The sequence below is a fragment of the Thermobia domestica genome, chromosome 8 (assembly GCF_964235325.1).
Source record: "Thermobia domestica chromosome 8, izTheDome1.hap1.1, whole genome shotgun sequence".
Taxonomy (NCBI): Eukaryota; Metazoa; Arthropoda; class Insecta; order Zygentoma; family Lepismatidae; genus Thermobia; species Thermobia domestica.
The window spans coordinates 190537599-190563400 of NC_137461.1; the positions used below are offsets into that span (position 1 = coordinate 190537599).

At 35.0% G+C, this 25802-nt stretch overlaps 1 protein-coding gene across 2 annotated transcripts in view; it reads right to left on the reverse strand.

Moving 5' to 3' along the window:
* The window catches only part of CAHbeta (carbonic anhydrase beta), a 197355-nt gene that overhangs the window by 42871 nt on the left and 128682 nt on the right, over positions 1 to 25802 (reverse strand). For both annotated transcript variants that reach the window (XM_081769338.1, XM_081769340.1), the window contains exon 3: positions 3968 to 4107. In XM_081769338.1, the coding sequence (XP_081625464.1) occupies positions 3968 to 4107 (140 nt within the window). The remainder of the gene's footprint in view (positions 1 to 3967; positions 4108 to 25802) is intronic.

A 25802-nucleotide genomic window follows, 5' to 3' on the forward strand; every position in this document is an offset into this window, starting at 1 on the left:
GCTCCAGGAATCACCCCCTACCTTCCCCCTTCTTCATTACTGCAGGGGAATGCGACAGTTTGTGCCCCTCATAAATGTGCTGAAACTCCACTGCTAGGATTCAATTCAGATTGGAAACAAGGTCACAAACCCATGCAAAAACTGCCAAGAAACGTACGTCCACATTTTTATTACACCATTATTATCCATCTCTATCACTGTCTCTTTTAGCCTTGGAGCACAATTCTGGGACGTTGGGTTAAAAAAAATAAATGAAATCTTTGAGTTTTACTTCCCACAGTTGTGTTGGATAGGCTAAAGGAGACGATTATGATGAGAATGAAAAAAATAGTGGAATGAAGAAAGTGGGAAGAAATGGGAGAACCCCGAGAAAACCTATGCATACTGTTTATCCACCAGCAAGCCCACTTGCCGCAAGCTGGAAATCCTGGGATCAAACCAAGGGCCTCATCGCACCAGAGGTTAGCGCTCTACCACTGAGCTACCGCAGCCTCTACGTTAAATCAAGAGCAAATGCGTACAGTACTATGTCATAAATAACCAGCAAACGCGTGTCATTAAAACGATTACTTTTAGTGAAAGAAGGGAGGCGCCAAGCTATGCTAGGTGATCAGTACAAAGTACCTTTGTATTACAATTCCATAATAATAAATCACACTTTTGTAACGCTGTTTCTAACTAAACAGATGACTTACGTATTCTTTGTTTCCGTACATAAGCTATTTTGCACATTATAACGAATGACGAAGGGTGTAAAACATTGACATGCCTCCCCGTTCTATTGTAATATAGAAAACAACGTGTCCTACGGGGCTCTAACCCGCCTTCACTTGTTATTGCTGCACTCGTTATTATGTAAATTGAGTACTGAGCTTTGATACATAAAGAGCCAACCTGACTGCTATAGCCTATATAACCTGTATGAGGGGGGGGGGGGTCAGCGTTCTACACTACAGTACTTTTACTATACTACAGTATACTACAGTAACTTTTAGTGTATGGTAGTGTTTACAATTCACCCAAACTTACGTTCGAAAGTTGATATGTACGCTGCTTCTCGCCGCTGTCACATGACGTGTATTCATACGCCACCTCAGCTGCATCACCTACTGCGTACTCATATCCATTCGCACTCTGCTACAGCTGAAATCCTTTATCTCCTTTCCTGAATAGTAATTAAGCCCTAATAATATTACTCCCTAGTAAAACATAGTAATATTATTTCGGTAAGATTGTTATCGTTGTTTTTTAAATCATCTATGATATTGAAAATCACGCACTATTCCATTCTCATTTTTAAGAAATGAGAAAATCTCATAAATGGGAACCTGAAAATTTGCCTTGAGCTCATAAATGAAAACACATTTGGAAATAATGAGACATTTTTCCTCAAATATGAGTAAAAATTACTTATTTTGTTTTGAACATGCATTTTTCTCATTTCTGAGCAAGGAAATTTTTAAGAGTGCAGAAAATACTAACTTAGAAAGGAAAACGTCAGGTAAGGGCTGTTACAAGTGGAGTAAGCGGAGTTAATACCACAGTGGTTTGTGCAGTAAGTACAGCAGGAGTCTACGTACCCCCATGATATTTAAATTAGAAAGTGGAATAATGATTTTGAAATTGGTGCAACTTCGAGAAGCATTAAGGATGCATGTACTCTGATTTGTTCGTGACATGGCTTGAACATTTTCAAAAAAAAAAAAAAAAAAAAACAGTAAACAGAATAAAATCTTTCTTTTGCTTGATGGACTACCACACACAGCAAGTACCTTGCGGCTTGGAAATTTGCACGAGAAAACGGCATCATTTTGCTCCAGGTACCTGGTCATACTACGCATCGTTTACAACCTCTTGACGTTGCATTCTTTGGACATTTTGCAGAGGTACTTTTTCCAAGCTCAAGAAATATTCTTAGATACTTACAAAGGATATCAAATCAAACAAACAAATATTCCAGCTCTTTCGAATGAAGCATACGGCAGAACAGCTACGGTTACTAATGCTTACAGCGCATTTCATACAACGGGGATGTGGCCAGTTGAATGTAATGTTTTTGAAGAACATCACTTTGATCCAGCTGATGTATATGTCCTGGTACCAGTTTCCAACCTAGATGTGAGGCTCCCAGGCATACAAAAATCAAGGACACTTTATCAGTGATGCGAAGTCCTGAGTCAGCGCTCGATTCAGACGACGAACCAGAAGAAATTGACGACAGTGATCAAGACAAGGATTACTTGCCATCTGCCAAGAAATTAAAACCCTTCAAAGACTTTTCTTTAGCTGCAGAGAGAAAGAAGTACTTAGTCGATTCAAGTGTATGGTCAATCAGAAAGCATACGTTGAATTGGGTGATGGGTAATCAGCGCATCGGCTCCTATGTGCCATATTTCTGGCTTTCATAAGTTGGTTTCTCTTAAGTATAACTTTACAATTGATGCTGAAATACTGATGGACACCTTATTACATATTTTCCCCTTACCAAAGGTCATAGATCAGCCACGACTAACAAGATAGCGAAGAAGCCAAAGAAGAGCACAGAAGGCAGTTGTAATCATAAATAATCCTCACAAACTAGAGCTTCAACGTTCAGCTGAGAAGGGGAATAAGAAGATTAAAAAATCAATTGTTTCAAGCCAATGAGGAACAAATAGTTAGTGTTGCTCCTTATGTGAGATAACCATTTAACAAAATATGATTCAGTGCTTCACATGCCAAAGTTGCGTTCACACTCGTTGCGCAAAAGTGAAACCAAGTACAAAAATACACCACTTTTCACAATGTAACCTTCTTTCCACTTCTTGAACACGTTCAACTGATTCTTACTTTTCATTTTATACGAAATAGCACATTGAGAATACATTTATTTTTGTTTTCTAGTCCAGTAGCTTGGGTTCATTACTTTCTTGCAATTTCTCTTTGCGCAAAAGTTCTGATCGTGTGTTATAACATTTATGTTCATTCTAAAATTGTTATTGCATTTCAATTGTGAAGTATTTTCTACTTTATTTCAGAGTAAATTTACTATGTTTACTGAATTTTCAGAGTGGTCCATCCAAAGAAATGCGAGGTTAGGAAACTAGTTTCCTTAAATGGACCAAAATCATTAGTTTCATTCTTTGATCATAAATACATAAATAGAGTTTTTTGGTAACAATATGTACACCATATCAATACAGATATGATATATTTGTGAGTTAAATTCTTATTATCCCATTTAATTTGTGTTTTCTTGTTTATACGAGAAATATTAACAACTGGTTCAAACTAGGCAATCCTCCCCTATTATATCGGTTATATTTTCCAGCATTTACCACTTATTAGGGTTTTCCAGTAACCTTTTAGTAATAATTTAACCGAATAATAGTTTTTAATAACAATTTCAAAATGTAGTTATAAATTATCACATTTTAAAATTGCTATTAAAAGTCATTATTCGGTCAAATAATAACTAAAAGTTTACAATGAAAATAATATATAATTGATGTACTAATTCGATTCTCTAATACATATGTTTTAATAATACAATGCCAATTAACTATTAGTTTTATATTCATGTTTCTACTTTTCAAATTTGAAGTACCTTCTTTGTTATTGACAAAACTTACTCTCTCGCACAACATTCGGACGGGCATTTTAAGAATAATGTGTACATTCTCATTGTCTACGATGTTCTGCTTACCTGTTATCCATGCAATGCCCAGCCAAGTCTCGGATGGTTCTAGCAGGGGCTTCCGAGCGTTGTCCGAATTGAATTAACAACAAAAGAAGTAATTATAAAATATCAGTTAAAGAAAAGAATATAAATTTCTAAGATCGTCAGACACTGATTAACAGACCAGGAAATATTTTAGTCTGAAATATCAGAATTTTGTGTGAAGGTTTCAGAAACTTCAGCCCTCAAAGAGTGCTTATGGATAAATTTATCATTGTGTATAAAATAACAACAGGTTTGATGTTTTACCTTGCAGTCCGAGTGCCCACATACAATAATGTGTTTTATGTCGTTAACAATGCAGCCTAATTCAAGTGCAGCTGGTTCGGTTGTTGTAACTTCATCTACGAAATGCTGACAATGAGGGATCATATTTCCCGCATTTCTCACTGTAAAGGACGATTAAACCCGAATATAGTCAATACCAGAAATATACTTTCTAAAATACAGTATATATCAATCAGATAAGTTGAAATAATTCTATTCTTAAACTCAATACAACAGGTTATTACTAATTTTCAGGAGGTGCTAATATATTAAATTACATTCCTGAATAAACAAAAATCCAAAGAAATACTGTCTTCGAGGGATTAGCTTTAGGAAAATAGAAATTTCCTCAGATCATGAGAAGGTCAGAAATTTGGTGTTAGAAATCGATGCACTGACCACGCGTCATCGTTCAAAATGTGGACAATATGGACCGACTAGAGCTCTTCAGTGAATTTTAGTATAGTACTGTATTTACTTCAGTACACAAAAGTGTGGCGTAGTGATGTGACGAACCAGTCCTTTGCTGGAACTAGCTCATTTGCTCCGGCAGAGGATTCTTCAAAGATCCCAGTTCATTTCTGAACTATTGTCAAATTTGATTGGAGTGGTTTTACCATTCACGCGTCTTTGTGTTACGAAAAAGAAACTGTTTCTTCATTGAGTTCCCATGGTTTATAATAGATGACACACATATATGCTTCCTATTTGTTTTTTGATCGTAGGTCTGTTTGTAAATGATCAGGATTAAAAGACTAAGTAACATTATGTTACCGAGTCTTAGCGTTGCGAAGTCTACAGATTAAGTTATATATTTATAGCTTTTCTCACAATACGAAGAACAAGAATACTGACAACCACATCATTCAAGCCGTATATTAAAATTCAAAACGAATCGTTGCTAAAATAAGAAAGAAGCCGAGAAGATACAGAACCACTTTTTAAAATTTTCATTCCAATACATTTTGTTTCAAGGTTCGATTGCTGCCAGAAAATGAAAATACCTGAATGTTGAGCTACTGAGCAGTTTAATGCTGTACTTTTCCATTCTTGCTTTTGAATAATCTTGAAGACATTTTAAGGTTTTGGGTCACCTTCAGTGTTTTTTTTTAAATTTTTTTTATAGTTCCTGTGGGCAATTCTTCCAGAGTTAGCAACCCCCCGGAGATAAGATAAATTATGATTACATGTCACTTTTTTCTGATCACATTCTCCTCATATTTTGATTTGCTCCCCCGGACAAACTTTTCTTGAAGAAATCTTGGTCACTCTATTTTTGTGTTCGGGTGTTTAATTCAAAATAGATAAAAAACTAAAGAAGAAAAAAGTTTTCTACCTTGAAAGAAAGCAACATTTATAAAAGAGAAAAACAGGTTAAAAATATCAGAGCTATTTGTGAAAGGCTTGGGAATGGTTGATAAAATGCGGAAGTGCGCAGGTAACCGAAGTTTGAAACAAGTCACATCATCATTTATCGACGAAAATCTACAGAAATATGCTCATCAAGGGGCATTGATTTCAGCACTGATCCGGTACTCGAGCACTTCCCAGAATTTCTATGGGGATGCTCAGCACCAAGCAAAAACAAAAAAGAAAATAAAAGCAGTCTTGAGTGGTATTTCGTACCCTGAGATTCCATAGTCGTGAACTTTGACAACACTCTCACCGATTTTTAAACCCGGCGCCCTTGTACTCTTAAAAATATATATATATATATATATATATATATATATATATATATATATATGTACATTGTCTGAAATACAGTCGGTATTGAATGGACAGTTACTATCCCTGAAATAGCAACAACATTCAGTATTCGTAAGATTTCCCTCCTTCAGGAAACCAACTCACGGAACATTTTCATAACAAAGAGTTCTATAATTGTGTCTGTCTATCTGTCTCTCTTTCTCTGTATGTTCTTGTTAGTGTGTCCTTGTTAGGTCAGTGTAGGGGGAAAATGACAATGCGTTGTTTCTCTGGGTCTAACTGTTGAATTTGCCGCTGTGCTAAAACAACTTGCTGAGTAAAGTGCTAAAAATTACAATACACAGGTACAATTTTACTGGCATCCTGTAGGCTATTTGTATAGCCTACTACGTACGGCTATTGTGTTTATTAAGTGTGTTCAGTTAGTCTTCTATCATTTAACCTATATCTACCAGTTCTAGAAATGAAAAGTTAAGTTTGAAACTATTTTAAAGTCTTGGGGGACGAGATAGTTACATATAATTGCCGCTTGAAGCAATTGTAATACAAAGGTGGAAGTACATTTAATCTTACCCGTCACCCGCGCACTCGCAAATTTAAACAGCTAATGAAGTCAATTTCCTTTATATTCATCCACTGATATTGCTGGCCAAATTATAGCTTGTTCCTGCGCAGTATTAGCATTCGACGCCTTCCGAGTTTTGTTCTCCTATTAGACACTTCCTTTGTGGTCGATAAATACCACTATTTGTGACAATCGAGATGTATTATTTATTTCAACGTACCATTTTTTTCATTGTTAGAAAACTCGACAATTTCAGTGTGGGAGAAAATCTACCCAGCCACTTGTTTTACTTTTTATGAAGATGGCATGATAGCGTGAAAGAGGATATGGTAATTCTGAATACGCTTATTGGCCACTTCAGTGTCGAGGTCTTGGGCGGTGCTGCAAGCCGTGCATCACTACGATACGAGCAAAGAACTGTCTATGGTGGTGGAGTCGCGGTAGTTACTTTGAACGAGAACTTCAAAATAAACGTACTATTTCGTTACTAGTTCACATGAATGTGCCGTCTAAAACAGTCAGTTCGTTCATGAACGACCAATCACTAGTGCGTAATAAATATATATATTTTTCACTTTTCTTTAGCTGCAGAGAGAAAGAAGTACTTAGTCGATTCAAGTGTATGGTCAATCAGAAAGCATACGTTGAATTGGGTGATGGGTAATCAGCGCATCGGCTCCTATGTGCCATATTTCTGGCTTTCATAAGTTGGTTTCTCTTAAGTATAACTTTACAATTGATGCTGAAATACTGATGGAAGTAGTTAGCAGAGAGAAAGAAGTACTTACTCGATGCAAGTATATGGCCGATCAGAAAGCATACATTGAATTGGGTGATGCGTAATCAGCGCATTGAATCCTGTGTGCCACATTTCTGGCTTTCTGGAGTTTGTTTCTCTTAAGTCTAACTCTTCAATTGATGTTGGGTCAACAGCGAAAAATAGAACCAGCAACCATACACACAAACGCGCTAACAATTCGGCTAAGCAGAAACTTAGTATATTTTTTAAAACTTTGAAAATCCACTTCTTTTTCGGTGCATTACAGATGCTAAATTTTGGTGCATATTCTAACGAGTAAAAACTAGAAAACATTAAGAATACAGTATACAATTTACGCAGGAATAAAGACAGAGTTTCTGGGAAGTAAGTTTCTTAAACATGATTGTATAGTTCTTTCTGGTGAGGTAAACTATAAGGTACATTCATAAGTCTTGCAATGATTCCATAACCCACACAGCATGGGAGTGTATATGCCGTGGTCGAAGGTAAGTACAAGATCAAACAGACCCAAAAGGTAGTGTGACAAACGAATTATTTAACGAGGAGGCCGCCACTCTGTCAGTATCTTCAGTTTTTAGTGGCAGTGATGACGAGTGCTCAACAACGTTTGACATATGAACTCTTATTGTATGAGTTCGAACTTGGACAAACTCGGGCACTTTGAACTCGAGCAACGACAATTGACAAACCAACTCGGCATGTCCCAGCCCATTGCAGTTCGGCACCTTCACGAACTCGGAAAAAACAATAGAAGCTGCAGGATTGTGTTACATGAGTTGATCCTCAGACCCAAAGGAGAGTGAACATGTGCAGACAACTGCTGCAAACTCCGCGTGATATGCGTTTCCTGAACCGGATTCTCTCACACGACGAAAAGTGGTGTTTTACGAAATTCGTATGTGCTAAAACAGTGGTTGACCAAGGGCCAACTGTCAAAATCAGTTGTCAAACAGTGCCGTTTCGGGCCTAAAATCATGTTCTGCGTGTGGTAGAAATACAAGGACGTATCACTTCGAATTTGCTCCTAACGGTCGTACCTGAATACCGACCTTTATTACAAACAGTTCGAACGGATGTATGCCAGTCTAAGTCAAAAATATACTGCACTGGTTAACTGAAAGCGCAACTTGCCGCAACAAGATAACAAAAAGCCAAATTCGGCTCAAACAACGCAACAAAGAATTCAGAAACTTGATGACATCGTACTGATACCACCCCGAAATATGGTCCTGACCTTGCCCCTGTTTTGATTTATGACGAACTTCCTGAAATCACAATACTTCACCAACCAGCAGAAGGTGGAAACGCACCGACTGACTTCTTTGCATCTAAAGACAAGATGTGGTTCGACAAGAAATCGGAAAATTGGCAGGAAGGTGGCTGCAGACAGCCCAAATGAGAGGTTATAATTTGAATGCTAACCTGCTTTCATTGTACTGTACAAGTATGTTATGTACCAGAATATTGCAAGAGTTACAATTTACCGTAGTATTTATAAAACAGTAAGATAAGGAGACCACAAATCGAATATACAGCACGTAAGCAAACTTCATTTTCGATTTCACCAACAGCTAGGGTTACCATAAGACAAACTAAATAAACACTACTGCAATGCGACTCTGCGTAGCTCAGAAACTTGACGTTTAATCTCTCATTATATGATGGCTGATGATCATGCAGACGTATCTACTTGAATTAATAAGTTAATAACAGAAAAGTATGTTGAGATTCAAGTGAATAAAATAAAGAATATCAGTTTTAGTTGACACAGGGTGTGTGTTCAGTTTTTAACACACAACCGGTGTTCAGTGATGTTAAATTCGGATCTGTGTTAATATTTTCGGTGTTGATTCGACACCATGTTAGAGTCGGTAGTGTGGGGAAAAGTGTTGAGTGTTACTTTAGGTGGTGTGGCACCAATACGAAGAAAGTAACACAGTGTGTGAACTGTTAATTATTTTGTGTTAATATCACTCCATGTCAAGTTTCAATATAACACGGTCCCTGTGTTATTTCAACACCATTTTCTTATTATTTCAACACACCATCTGTGACATTATTCAAGGTCAAAGCTATTTAACTGACACAGTTTTGGTGTTAATTCAACACCACCTGTGTCAAAATTCAAGTTTAGACCACCAGATTAACACCGTTCTTGGTTAGTTCGACTCCACTTCTGTGTTACTACGACACCTATTTCGGTGTTGAAATAACCCCATGTGCGGTGTTGATGTAACCCTTTTTCTGTGTTGGAAAAGTTTCTGTTGTGCATGCTTACGCTTATGGTTGTTCACCGTCTTTGAATACTGACAACCAATTCATCGCGTTCGGAAATAACGAAAAGAACAAACTTAACGAAAAGAATTGCAAAGTTTAATTCTAATTTAAAGTAAGAATAGTAAACTACAGAACACTTCATTAGAAAAATCTTCAAAACTTTTTTTTGTCGTTCTCTCACTCATTTTTGTGATTCTTTTTATTATTCGAAACACAATCTTCACTAATATCTTATTCAAGAACGACAGGAAACGCTTACCTATATCCTTATAATATGATTGCTTCTTAATCGTGTTTCTACTTGCTTTCCTCCATTTTTGAAACAGTCCCCAGTGTTGACTGGTGAGCTCTAGTGCAGTGTAGGAGTGACACAGTAATACGGCGTTGCTTCGCGCTGTTGGCATATTTCTTCAGAAACATTATTATATCAAACAATTGAGAACACATCGTGCGGTTTGCATGTTGAAATTTTGTGTATACCTGAATTTGTTTAAGTATTTCTTTCTACTGTATTTTCTGTAACTTCAGTTCATAAGCCTTTATAATTTGATGTCCAACATATTTGGCAATCACGCAGAAAACAACACCGAAGATTGCATGTACACTTGTGTTAATTCAAAATACAGGCTGTGTGTCATTTCAGCTACCGGCATCTGACACACAACTCCAAATGGAGAGTGAGTTGTTCTAACCACATTTTTGTGTTATACAATCGCGTTATCACATAGGCATGTCGTTGAAATAACACAACGATTTTTTACAGTGTGCGTAAAGAAATATTCGGAAGAGAAAACTTCCATATAGTTGATTTTGTTCATTTTCAATGCAAATATCATCGTAAATTAGGCTCAGTTAAGGAGTAGATGAAGTTTGAATTAAATATATCGACTGCTGAGGTTGGTCATTGTTGTCTAGAGCAGGGTTTCACAACCTGGGGGTCGCGAATATAAGCGGAAGAGATAAATACAATTAGAATAACACCGGGAATTATTTTTAAATATTATTTTGAATTTTATATTATTTTGATAAGCGTATTTTTATTTTTATATATACTGTCAAGAGTAACAAAAAATAGGTTTACTAAACATTTTCAACAGATGCAGAGTTGTTTAAAAAATCAATTTAAATGAAAGAAGTGCGACATGAAACTAATGAGAGCTGCATATTGAAATACCAGAAAAATACAAATGCAACAATTAAAATTGAAAACTAATTAAATACCTGGGCATAGTGAGATTTCAGTAGAGCGCTAATGTCCAGTTCAACATTCGTGACGCACATTATCATGTGATTTAAAATACTCAATAACTTTTTTTTTACCAACTGCCCATGTTTTTTAAAGCAAATTTAGAAAAAAACTTTATTTTTTAATATATGACCCAAAATTAAGGGAGTTATGAAGTTCTAAAATTTTCAAACGGCCTCCATTTTGAACAGTATGGCGGATCGGAATGATATTTGTAATATAAATGAACTGACCAAATTTGGTTTTAATCCATTCGGTTTTAGGAAAGTTACTGTATCCATTATACACAAAAAATGGATTCTACTATTATAGAAATAGATGGATATCGTGAGATCTCCGCAATAGGTATATTAAAAATCTCACACAAGCTTATTACAAACCAGAAATTATAAGGCGGTCGCTGGCAAGAGGGTGTGATAAAATGGAGGTCGTGATAAGAATTAGGTTGAGAACCACTGGTCTAGATATTTTTCATTGAAGGTACATTAGAACAATCTGCATAAAGAAAAGCGAAATGATAAAATTAATTATGGAGGGAGTGGGAAAATTCAAGTCGATTGTTATTCTACAAAGGAAAATAGAAAAGAATACTATAAGATACATAAAATGTTTTTATTATATGTAGTAGACATATAAATAACCAAAATAAACAATATAGAATATAGCGAACAATACAGAACAATTGAGGTGAAGCATAAGATTTTAACACCACTTCACTGCACTACATAACACTCATATAAAACAATATAGATTTAGAATGTAGAATTATTAAACAAAAAATTTACCTCACAATAACTATTATTTTTTTCTTTTTCTTTCTTTTTTTGTTTTTGATAAATGATAAATAATTAACACAGCATTTTACACTAACTGAACTTTAGGCCTTGTTGCGCGATACGAACACGACGATTTTTGGAAAACGATGTGTGAAACGCGGATATATTTACTATTATGAATGAAGATAGCTCATTCAGTCACGGTAATGCCATCATTTTAATGTTATGAAGAAGATTAAACAGTGATCAATATCTCACAATAATCACTTTTTAGTATCCAGAAGTAAAAGAAGATTATTCTTTTGTTTGCTCTTCTTTTCTTACGAAACTTCATTCTCAGACATCCATCTTCATCAAAGGCTGCTGGTGTTCAGACGCCCGCGTTCTCACGTCAATTTTGCTAGTAGCTAAGGTGTAACTACTCGAAATTTATGCTTGATATATTTTTTCATTCAACGCCAATTCTGCGTTAGTGTACTTTGGTGACGTTCATTTGAATTCGTACAGTTCGTCTTTTGTGTGCCTTCCATTGATTGTGCTGCCACCTGGTAGTACTGATAGGAAGAGGAGTAGAAGAAAAGCAATTGGACAGTTAAGAGAAATACGTGTGAATTTTGTTGAATGTAAATAAGTCTCGCAACCATACATCAATTCAAGATATAAACTACGCAACATCTTCAAAAAGTTGAAGTTATACTTAATATTTTACAAGTCATTTACAAAAGTGGTGATTAATATATTAGTATATTTTGCAAGTGCTTCATCAGCTATTACTAAAGTAAAACTATACCCCAACGCACTTCGTGACAAAATATACGAGATAATTTTTGATGAACAAAGCATTCGGCAGGCTAACTATGTTAAGAAAAGTCGTGTGATAGACAAATCTCCATCAAAATCACTTTATTATTCGATTTTCTTCGAACTGAACTTGAAATAATCCAATTATCATGTTTCTTCGAAAGAAACGTTTTGTAGTTTGTCATGTGTGACGAAAAGAACGATTATTGTGAAAAGATTCGTCAGATACAGAAAATGAAAGGACTCACACCGTGTGATCACGAACGTTCGCGTGTTTCATCGGACTGAGACTGTTCTTGCATGAAATTTCGAATTGATTCTACGAACCGACTATTATATTGGGGCAAGGTAACTTTGTAATTTTATACAGTGTTTCAGGTATCTTTAGTTATTACCAATAAATGGCACCTAAAGTATTTACGATTATTTGTTCTATTTCCAGAAAGCATGACTTCAGTAAAACGAGAGTGTCATATTTAATGCAACAAATACGTGAAAGTGGGTGATGCTCTCACCTATTTTCTTTACTACATTTTAGGTTTTCTCAAAGGTGTAACCGTCCGAATCTGGACCGTTACGGTAAAGTAGATTGCGCTTTCCTTGGATCGTTGGACGTCTGAGGGAAGGATGAACTTTCTGAACCTACTAGTAATATAATGCAAGGCTGTATTACTTGGAGGTAAAGAACCGTACATACTCTGCGGGAGCCGTCTAATGACAGGATATACCGCGACGCGCGAAGCTGTGCTGTAATAAAGAGAATATATCTGTCTATTCCAAACTGTAGATTGTTCATTAGTTTCAAACGGTGTCGGACTCGGCCCCCCGGTGGTCCGGTTGAAAGAGCAGTTTACGGACCCCAGAATAGAAATCATACACATCCCGTAAAATATGGGATGGTCCCTTTCTCAGAGTTTTGTCTCCGTGTCCCAAAAACGTTTGCCGAAGCGCTAAAATATCCCGTATTTTGTTTATGGAATACAAATTACAGAGTGAATAGTTGTCAATGAGGTCAGTCGACCAAAAGCAAACATGATAGCTCATTGTCTCCCACAAAGTCATTTAATTTCTACTACTTTCAACTGACGGAAAGACAATATAGACAATAACTATTTTGGTTCGACAAATTTAGCGCTTAGTTGTAACAGCAACATAAATAACCGAAATATTCATTTTACGTTAAAAATCCTTAAATAGGGCCTATGTATTTACATTTGCAATATGCAAAATGTATAATTATCCCAGCCCAACTGATAATATAAATTCAATTATTGTAATGTAGAAAAGAGGCCCCATTCTTTTTGCTCTGTTGTAAATTCAGACTATAATGAGCATCATAATGGGAAATGATGAATGTGCCATGTTTTCTAAATGCTATTTCTGTTGTCGATTACTGTAACCTTCGGGAAGGAGCCCATATGGTATTGGGGGCCTTCTGGACCTAGTAAGATCTACAGTTATGTTTCTGGTGTCTGTGGGAATACTCAGTGACGTGGACCTGATATAGGCCCGAATTTCGTGGTTCTTTTTGTTATGTTGTAAATACTTACATAAGGATTAAAAATTTATATACAAAAAAGTTGAGGGTGGGGCCCCGGCAAGGGATACTTGGTCCGATACTTGTTTTAAATGAAAGCCAGTGCTTTTACTTACACATGAGCAATTGCAGTAAAATAACAATATACTTTTAAATATATCTTTTCCTGGAGAATCCTGCACTGTGTGGAGAAATATGTTGGAAATTGAAATCTTATGTACCAGTATTTGCTTCACAAAATCAAATTCTGGAATATGCTACCAATGTTTCTTGAGTACATATGTAAAATGACTTGAAAGAGTACATTTAATTTCAACTCCAAATTGTATCTTTTAAAATACCTGCTTTAAACCAAGTGACCAGAACCAATATTTGTTGCACCCTTAACTTTTCCCGTGTCTGTAACTTCTGCTTCCACGTCCAACTGTTTCACTATCTTACATATTAGTCGGGCAGATTTGGGTAGGGGGGGGGGGACCGTACCATGTGGTATAAAGTTTTTTCTTTGCTTTTTATTATAAAATAGAATGTCCTTTTTCAGATTCCGATTGATGCCACCTTGGTATCCTTGGGCAATTTTCAATATATATGACGTCACTGTTTCACCTCTAATTTACGTAGTAAACACTAATGGGTGAGTTAAAAATGCCTGTACCACAGCAACCACACACAGTAAAAAGATAATTTTTGGCAGGGACATTTCCACAATTTGGAGCATTTTAGTGGCTATTCCTGGTATGGTAACAATATAGTGACGTCACAATTTTGGGAAAGTATTCATTTGAAAATACACTTTAATAATTCGTTGTGAACAAAATATTTAAAGAAATTGGACCAAACTAAAGGAGATAGCAAGGAGAAATGTATATGTCCTTTGCGTTCATGAATCTTAATAGACTGTGGCATATACACTGACCAGCCAGAACATTATGATCACCTACTTACTATCGATATAAACCCGTCCAGGCGAGAGGAGTGTCACCTGACGAGGAATGCTTGCTAGTCAGACATACGTACGGTGCATATAGTACCAGTGAGCGTGCTGGGCGTGTGTAGAATGAGGGAGGAGCGCGATCCATCTGAGATTGACCGAGGGCAGATTGCAATGGTCCGGAGGCTCGGAACGAGCATTTCGGAAACTGCATGACTTGTCCTGTGTTCGAGGAGTGCTGCGGTGAGTGTTTTCAACAGGTGGCGAAAACAAGGTGAAACGACGTCCAAACGTCGAGTAGCTTGGCGGTCCCCTCATTACAAATGTCGGAGTCGTAGGCTAGGCAGACTGGTAAAACAGGACAGGAGTAGATGTCCCCGCGTATAGAAGGCCGAGTCAGCAAAAAATTATCTTGTTTTCCTAGAATTCGGTGTCATTTCCTGGAATTGGGAGGCAAGTTTCGACAAGCCTTTAGTTGCTATGGTCATAGCCTTTTACGGCTACCAGAGAAGTGCGTGGGAAAATTTTGGTTTATCTGAACGTGTATGAGAACAGTTTGTTGTTATGATGATAGTCTTGGATGGCTTTATCGTCTTGGGTGGTCATACTCTTGGAGGGATCATAGGCCTATCAGTTATCATGATCGAAGCTTCATGATTGATTGATTGATTTTTGCTTTTCGTTATGTATTGAATAGCTAGATGCTCTTGGCCTTCATAGTCTTGGATGCTCATACTGTTGGCCGGGTCAGAGTCCTATTAGTTATCATGATCTAAGCTTCCCAATGGATTGATTGATTGATTTTTGTCTTTTCGTTATGAATTTGAACCCCCAAACCCCCTCCACTTCCTCCTGCGAAGAACGTAAGGGAACGTTGTTACTATGTTCATACTCTTGGACGGCGAAGCTTCCCAATTGATTGATTGATTGATTTTTGCTTTTCGTTATGTATTGAATAGCTAAATGCTCTTGGACGGATGAGAGTTCTATTAGTTATCATGGTCGAAGCTTTCCAATTGATTGATTGATTGATTTTTGTCTTTTCGTTATGGATTTGAACCCCCCAAACCCCTTCACTTCACTCCCTCCTGCGAAGAACGCAAGCGAACGTTGTTACTATGCTCATACTCTTGGACGTCTATCACGTTCGAAGCTTCCCAATTGATTGAATATCAAGCTCGAAGCTTCTCGATTGATTGATTGATTTTCGTCTTTTCGTTATGTATTGAATAGCGAAGCGCATACTTAATGTCTTAAAATAGTCAGTGCTTTCTCATCGAGAATCGAACCTGAACACTAAATATGTTTTCATTTTGAAAGCTCTCTCATTGAAATTGAACGGGGGAGATTTTATTCGTTTGGAAAAGCTCATATGTTTCTTGAAAACAGTTATCATAATAAACTTGCTTTATTTTTGACTTCCAATGCTCTCCCATCCGTAAATCGAACTCAGGATCACGTTCACCACATGTCCGTGTTAGATATTAGAACAGCTGAAGGTGCTGAAAAGATGAGCAGACGGCACAGCGGCAAAGCGCTTACATTTGGTATATGATGGTCCCTAGCTCGACTACCGAATATATTAGCTCATGATGACTTAGCATAATGGGCATAATCGTAGGACATTAAATAAATAAATTTGTGATGGGGGAACAACGTGTTCGTTGATTCTCATGTGGTATTTCCGCTTCATCTCATAATATCATTTCATTTACCTTAATCATCCTTTCATCAAAGCCTAAAAGAGATATTCGTGGGGCGTTAAACTGAAAGATTTCATCTTTATCGTTGCACACCCCAATCAACATGTGTAACATTCTACATTTAGTCGTGTTTCTGTTCTTATGATTAGGTTTGGAGATTTACATTTTAATAAAAAAAATAAAAGAAACGAAAAATCGTCTTAGACGTTCCTTAAGTAGAATTACTTTGAACAAGAAATCTTAATTTTGTGGCGAAGGGTACGTCCCACATGATATAGTTCATTCTCGAGACGAGATAGAATACATCGAGAAGCAAGATCGACGATACTTTTACAAAAATTTATGATGAGATCCAATGTCGGACAGATCTCCTTATAAAAGTCATAGAAAAAGGATTCATTCTGTTTTCACTGTTGTAAATTAAGGCTTTAATTGGAAGATATCCGTTAAATCGAGTAATATGGCAACTCGACTTGAAAGTACAAGACATCACATACAAATTTTGCCTTCATGTGTTACTAGCCTAGATGCTCAGTATAATAATAAGGGCGTCAACGCATCTCTCTCTCTGTTTCAGACTAATCTCAAAGTTCGTGAAGAAAAATTTATTACTTTTAGATTCATTTAAATGTATGTTAATTAGTTTAAATAACTTTTTTCGGTATTTCAAATTTTGTTTCCCACATATTCGAGTCGTAGGCCTTTCTCAAGTTAATAAATAATTGATATGTATGGATATAGCATTAGCCCTTGTTTAGTTGTAAAATTAGTGTAATAAATCTTTTGCACCCATGATAAGTAAATTCTCTCATTACACTATTCGTTAACTTACTTAGTTGCAATTTTCATTATTTATGCAATTCAGCTTATTTCGTTTACGATTTACTTCCTATGTGATCAAAGAAATGATCTTTGTTCGTGGGATTTCTTAAGACATCATGTTCTCACACAATGTTAAGGAAAATCGATGAGCTTGAAAATTTTCAATCCTGTGTGAATGTATTAAGTTTTGTGTCTCACGCAGGAGAGTCCTTTATTATTATTATTTCCATCGAGAGATAAGAAAGGTATCCTGCGAATTCTTAAGATAATGAGGACAAGGTGATTTAATGGTCATACATATAGAATACGTCTTCGAGAGTGAACATATTATTCATTAGTTAAAGATGGCATCGTCAATGAATTTATTAACCAAACTTAATGCATCGTCGTTAGTATCTTTTACAAAATTACAAGACTTAGAAATTAATAAAACCTATCGTATTGTAGATTGCAAATTAATTACAACCGTATATGGAAAGAAGGTTTGTGTGACTTTTGAAGCAGGACAAAAAGTGATTCTACCAGGACGTTTTACTGAAAAAGTTGAAGCAGATAATGGCGCTTTATTAACATATTTGCAAAGTGGAAACGTTTGTTTAATATACAAAGGAAAAAAAAGATTAATTTAACGGGACATAGTATGCACGATATTGAATTCACAGAGTTGAACGCATCGTAAGTGTATGAACATGTACATGATTATCGACTTATTCTTCATTCTCATCCTTTTTCCCTAAAATTTCTCCCATATTGGTGGATTTGTGTGTTTCCGGGGTCGCGAGAAATCGCAATGTCTTGCATGTACTGGACTTGAGGCAATTCATACGTGTGTAAATGAACAAAATATTATTAGTGAAATGAACAATAGTTTTCCGAATGTATCTCCGGCTTTGAAGAAGGACGGTGATATAAACATTGATGATGAAAGATTAAAATTGGAAATGAAAGTATTATGTAAACAAAAAATTATAGAAGCAATCAGGGATGAATTATTTGACACAATTCAAACACAATCATGGTGGGGGGAAACTGATACTCAACCTGTGGATGACATCGATGAGATGGATATGTGTTGATAAAAAAGAAGAAAAAATATTTTTCAGTGTAGTGATTTTAGTGAAAAGTGATATATATTTTTATGACGTAAATTGAGTGACAAGAGGATATCTAACTGTCTGAGAATTATATACATTATCAAGTTTACTATACCAATAGTGAAATGAAACACGCAAAGAAAGAAAACATATGTTTCAGTCTAGTGATTTTATTAAAGTGATATATTTTATACATTTCTGAAAAATGTATCATTCATTAGTGAGTAATATTTTACGTTGTATGCAAAAATCGTATTTGAATTCATTATTATGAAAAGAAAAAAATATTTTTTTTCAGTGTGGTGATTTTAGTGAAAGTGATATATTTTATACATTTCCGATTATGTATCATTCATTAGTTCACTAATATTTTACGTTGTATTAAAAATCGTATTTGAAATCATTCACCAATAAAAAAACTAATTAAAAAAAAGCTATTAGGTTTAAATTTAATCTTGTACATTTGTTTGGAAGTTTTACATTTTAATAAAAGTAAAAGAAACGAAAAATCATCTTAGACGTTCCTTAGGTAGAATCACTTAGAGCAGGAAATCTTAATTTGTGAAAAGTTATGTACCAAATTCACCGTTTGAATATTATTATTATTATTATTATTATTATTATTATTATTATTATTATTATTATTATTATTATTATTATTATTATTATTAATTTGGGGAGTAGATTCGTTTGATATAAATCGACAAGTACATTTTTTCAAATTCGAAATGAAACATAAACATCCGAGTCTCATAGACAATACTAGTTCACCCAAGTTTTAGCCCTCAGACACTGTTTTAATGTTACATGTGGCATATATCAGTTGATTTTGAGTGTAACGTCCCGTTTGACAGTGAGGCTATATGAGACGTGGCCCTACTGATTAATGTGGAATCTAAACCACATGAGCTCCCGACGGGAATCGAACCTGCATCTACCACGCGAAAGGACTGAGAGTTGCTCATTCCTTAATGTCAGTTCAGAAAGAAGCAGAATACAGGGACAGCTAATCTTTGATATCGCGGAATCTTTCTTTGAATTCATTTTTCCAATGCTGAAGCTTCTTGGTATGCATCCTGTACAAAGCAAATGTATTGTACTTGTTCCATACTTAACACAAATTGGTAAATGTATGAAGCCTTCGTTTTGTAACAGTTTCTCCCAGAGCTGCAACTTGTGTTCTAACGTTTTATTTACGTAATGTTTGCAGTAATTATGTTTTTTTCCTTAAAGTTTCAAATTAAAATGTGACAAATATTTCGTAATATCATCTGCCGTGAAAGAAACATATTGTAACCATAAAGAATCTGTCAGTAAGTTTGTGCTTTGTTCTTTGATTTGAAGAAAATTGTTAATTTCATCTCTCAAGTTCTAGGAACTTTTCAGACCCGTGGAGCACAGGATACCGAGCACACTTCTCTGCGATAGGGAAACCTAGAATATTTATGCAAAATCTTCCAAGAAAACAGCAATTGTCGCTGGTTTAAGCCATATGAACATTGTCTATGTGAACTATTTTTGAACGTATCACAAAGTGACCCAAAGTAGATATACATACCTGCATTGATCAAGTATGACATTTTAATTTATTAAGATAATGAATTTATATGTTTCGGTCTATTCCGAGTTTAGGCATAAGTGAAAAGGAATTAAGAGCAAATAATGAAGAAACTAAGTCAATATATTGTATGTATGGGTTGCAATAAGTAAATGAAAATTCCATGAGCTGATCAGTACGGGACTGTATATCTACTTTTGGGCCATTATATATATATACGAGTACTTCTTTCTTGTTTTCTGAAGGTGAACCGATGGCCACAAAGAAATGATTCAAGGGCCACATGCAGCTCACAAGTTTGAAATACTTGTTCTACAGTTACAGGTTAATTCTGTTACCGGAAAAATGTCAGATCATATGTATTTGAAGTTTCATTGCGTTATTTTCAAATCACAAGTGTATTCTCAAATTTTGAACTTCAAAGGACAATGCTTTTCAGACAACTGATGTAGATCTACCAAAATTTAGTTTTTATTAAGTAAGGAATATTTTAAGAAGATATTAGTAGAATAAATTATTAACATTTCAGTTCATTTCAAAGAAGAAAGAAAAATAATTCCTCTATAAGTCAATGGACAAAAAAAGAAGATGACACACAACACGCAACATTATCCATCATTTCTCAAAATGGATTAAATTTCCATTATATGGACTGAAGTTGAGGATTTTGAAAGACTTTGAGGCTCAATATGAATCAATTATATACAGACTTGATGCCACAAAGAAAAAACTATGTAGCGTACGTAAAATCGTAGGTCACATGCGTAAATCTCAGGGATAGGCGTGAGTCGAGTCAAATGTAATTTTCTCGAGTTGAGTTTCGAGTCGAGTTACTGTTTTCAGGTCGAGTTTCGAGTCGAGTTGAGTTTCATAAATGGCTCGCTCCTTCAGCTCATTTTAAGTCGTTTTGGAATCGTAGTCTTATTAAACTGGAAAAGGAAAGCCATGAGAAATATAAGCAATAATGTGAAATACTTTTAGTGTTTCTCACGACTTTTTTTTATTAAATCCATGTTGATAGAGAGAAAGGTAGAAGGACGACCAAGCATAGAATATCTAGATCTTTGATAACGTCACAGGTTGTAATTCCTCTTTGTAAAATAATCCATCAGTGGTTCCTTTGTTCCTATCTTCACTGTCTGACAAAATATGACACGATTCGAGAAACTTTTCGGTACGAAAAAGAGATAAGTCGCAAATCGACAAGTACATTTTTTTTCAAATTCGAAATGAAACAGAAACATCCGAGACTCATAGTCAATACTAGTTCACTGAAGTTTTAGTCCTCAGACACTGTTTTAATGTCACATGTGGTATATATAAAAGCTTTAAATTGATATAGTAATTACACGAACACGATGTATTTTCAAACTCAAGACAATACAGAAATATCCGAGATTTATGAGCATTACTAATTCACACACATCCGAGACTTATGAGCAATACTAGTTCGCCCAAGTTTTTGTGATGAGGAAGATGTCCACATTAGACAAAATTTACAGAAAATTCGGAATATTAAGGAATGTTGGTGATCTGACCTAGAACATACCTTTTCATTACAGTAAACAAAGAACAGGAATGAGCATGAATTGTACCTCAAATGATGTGTACAGGTTCGGTTTAATCACAGTTCCCATGAAGTAATCTTTGTGATGTACAAACATCGTGTGTGCGTGAGTAACGTTTATGTTTCTAACTTCTTATTCAAAGATTCACAAGATAGGTTATTTCTTATTTAAATGCTTCTTTCATCATTCCTACTCTATCTTTGTTTTTAAATCACGTTCACATTTTATGTTTTATCTAATAACTACAGAGATATAAAAGTAGAAACAAAATGTACAAATGAAGGGGTGGATTGAAAGATTTATTATGAAGATCTAAAGCTGAAACCTCAAAATACTATTACTAGGGTAACGAGTAATGCCAACAAAACGAGAGAAACTTCTCGATACAAAAAGAGGCAAGTCTCAATTCAATAAGTACATTTTCAAATTCGAGATGATACAAAAACATAGGTACGTTCAAAAAAGTTTGTGATAACTTAATCCAAGATCCAATATATTTTAGAAAAAACGATATCGAAATTAGAAATTTGTACACGCAAGCCCATTATCAACGATGATTTTTTATTTACATTACACCTGTTAGCAGTGACTTTGTGGGGAATTGCTAGAGTTAGGAGGATATAGATATTTTTTTATCCGTAGTGTCATCACTTATCAAAACTTGTTGACCATTACGTGATGCAACTTTTTTTCGCAATAAGGGTTCATCTGAAAATTTCAGATTTGTGCAATTTTTCGAAGTGTAAGTGTTCAGTTACAGTTACAGATTCGATTAACCGAATATAAGTCTAGGTACATCTTTAATAGTGTAATTCAAATTGTGGACCTGATGTCAACATGTGCAGAGCTATGTAAAAATGCATCATGTATTATATCACAGAATACTACATTACTAGATCCAACCACTTTCTCAGATTTGTTCAAAAAACGTAACACAAGACTATTGTAATTTGTTATTTGAATTACCTTTTCTTATTTGTCTTAAAAAGCAATACATCTTCGCGGATAATCATTTAGCGCCCATACAGTCAGTTGAGAAAATTTCTTTTCCTATTACAGTACTGACTTGACAAGTTATCAAATTATAACTATTCCAAAGATAACGTGAAAACAGATTAATTCATTTGTTCACGAATTAATGCGAAAAAGAAAATTTGACAACTGAAGAATACTTTCTTTTTCGTGTGTACAGGTAGATTATATGACTATACGTAATAATGATCTACTGTATCTCCAACAAATATAGATCAAAACTTATTGGCCATTACGTGATGCAACCTTTTTTCGTTAGTAATTCAAATTGCGGGTCTGATGTCGACATGTGCAGAGTTATATAAAAATGCATCATGTATTATTTCGCAGAATATTACATTGCTACTCCTTCTGTATATAGGATAGGTCAGTGTTTCTTTCTTTAGATATATGCTATCTTTTGCTGTTCAGCATTACGTCGATGAAGGTTACGTTTCCTATTTTAAGAGAGAGAATTTTTGCTCCATTCATGATTACTTCTGGAGTCCAAATGTTTCGGTCTATTCCGAGTTTAGGCATAAGTGAAAAGGAATTAAGAGCAAATAATGAAGAAACTAAGTCAATATATTGTATGTATGGGTTGCAATAAGTAAATGAAAATTCCATGAGCTGATCAGTACGGGACTGTATATCTACTTTTGGGCCATTATATATATATATACGAGTACTTCTTTCTTGTTTTCTGAAGGTGAACCGATGGCCACAAAGAAATGATTCAAGGGCCACATGCAGCTCACAAGTTTGAAATACTTGTTCTACAGTTACAGGTTAATTCTGTTACCGGAAAAATGTCAGATCATATGTATTTGAAGTTTCATTGCGTTATTTTCAAATCACAAGTGTATTCTCAAATTTTGAACTTCAAAGGACAATGCTTTTCAGACAACTGATGTAGATCTACCAAAATTTAGTTTTTATTAAGTAAGGAATATTTTAAGAAGATATTAGTAGAATAAATTATTAACATTTCAGTTCATTTCAAAGAAGAAAGAAAAATAATTCCTCTATAAGTCAATGGACAAAAAAAGAAGATGACACACAACACGCAACATTATCCATCATTTCTCAAAATGGATTAAATTTCCATTATATGGACTGAAGTTGAGGATTTTGAAAGACTTTGAGGCTCAATATGAATCAATTATATACAGACTTGATGCCACAAAGAAAAAACTATGTAGCGTACGTAAAATCGTAGGTCACATGCGTAAATCTCAGGGATAGGCGTGAGTCGAGTCAAATGTAATTTTCTCGAGTTGAGTTTCGAGTCGAGTTACTGTTTTCAGGTCGAGTTTCGAGTCGAGTTGAGTTTCATAAATGGCTCGCTCCTTCAGCTCATTTTAAGTCGTTTTGGAATCGTAGTCTTATTAAACTGGAAAAGGAAAGCCATGAGAAATATAAGCAATAATGTGAAATACTTTTAGTGTTTCTCACGACTTTTTTTTATTAAATCCATGTTGATAGAGAGAAAGGTAGAAGGACGACCAAGCATAGAATATCTAGATCTTTGATAACGTCACAGGTTGTAATTCCTCTTTGTAAAATAATCCATCAGTGGTTCCTTTGTTCCTATCTTCACTGTCTGACAAAATATGACACGATTCGAGAAACTTTTCGGTACGAAAAAGAGATAAGTCGCAAATCGACAAGTACATTTTTTTTCAAATTCGAAATGAAACAGAAACATCCGAGACTCATAGTCAATACTAGTTCACTGAAGTTTTAGTCCTCAGACACTGTTTTAATGTCACATGTGGTATATATAAAAGCTTTAAATTGATATAGTAATTACACGAACACGATGTATTTTCAAACTCAAGACAATACAGAAATATCCGAGATTTATGAGCATTACTAATTCACACACATCCGAGACTTATGAGCAATACTAGTTCGCCCAAGTTTTTGTGATGAGGAAGATGTCCACATTAGACAAAATTTACAGAAAATTCGGAATATTAAGGAATGTTGGTGATCTGACCTAGAACATACCTTTTCATTACAGTAAACAAAGAACAGGAATGAGCATGAATTGTACCTCAAATGATGTGTACAGGTTCGGTTTAATCACAGTTCCCATGAAGTAATCTTTGTGATGTACAAACATCGTGTGTGCGTGAGTAACGTTTATGTTTCTAACTTCTTATTCAAAGATTCACAAGATAGGTTATTTCTTATTTAAATGCTTCTTTCATCATTCCTACTCTATCTTTGTTTTTAAATCACGTTCACATTTTATGTTTTATCTAATAACTACAGAGATATAAAAGTAGAAACAAAATGTACAAATGAAGGGGTGGATTGAAAGATTTATTATGAAGATCTAAAGCTGAAACCTCAAAATACTATTACTAGGGTAACGAGTAATGCCAACAAAACGAGAGAAACTTCTCGATACAAAAAGAGGCAAGTCTCAATTCAATAAGTACATTTTCAAATTCGAGATGATACAAAAACATAGGTACGTTCAAAAAAGTTTGTGATAACTTAATCCAAGATCCAATATATTTTAGAAAAAACGATATCGAAATTAGAAATTTGTACACGCAAGCCCATTATCAACGATGATTTTTTATTTACATTACACCTGTTAGCAGTGACTTTGTGGGGAATTGCTAGAGTTAGGAGGATATAGATATTTTTTTATCCGTAGTGTCATCACTTATCAAAACTTGTTGACCATTACGTGATGCAACTTTTTTTCGCAATAAGGGTTCATCTGAAAATTTCAGATTTGTGCAATTTTTCGAAGTGTAAGTGTTCAGTTACAGTTACAGATTCGATTAACCGAATATAAGTCTAGGTACATCTTTAATAGTGTAATTCAAATTGTGGACCTGATGTCAACATGTGCAGAGCTATGTAAAAATGCATCATGTATTATATCACAGAATACTACATTACTAGATCCAACCACTTTCTCAGATTTGTTCAAAAAACGTAACACAAGACTATTGTAATTTGTTATTTGAATTACCTTTTCTTATTTGTCTTAAAAAGCAATACATCTTCGCGGATAATCATTTAGCGCCCATACAGTCAGTTGAGAAAATTTCTTTTCCTATTACAGTACTGACTTGACAAGTTATCAAATTATAACTATTCCAAAGATAACGTGAAAACAGATTAATTCATTTGTTCACGAATTAATGCGAAAAAGAAAATTTGACAACTGAAGAATACTTTCTTTTTCGTGTGTACAGGTAGATTATATGACTATACGTAATAATGATCTACTGTATCTCCAACAAATATAGATCAAAACTTATTGGCCATTACGTGATGCAACCTTTTTTCGTTAGTAATTCAAATTGCGGGTCTGATGTCGACATGTGCAGAGTTATATAAAAATGCATCATGTATTATTTCGCAGAATATTACATTGCTACTCCTTCTGTATATAGGATAGGTCAGTG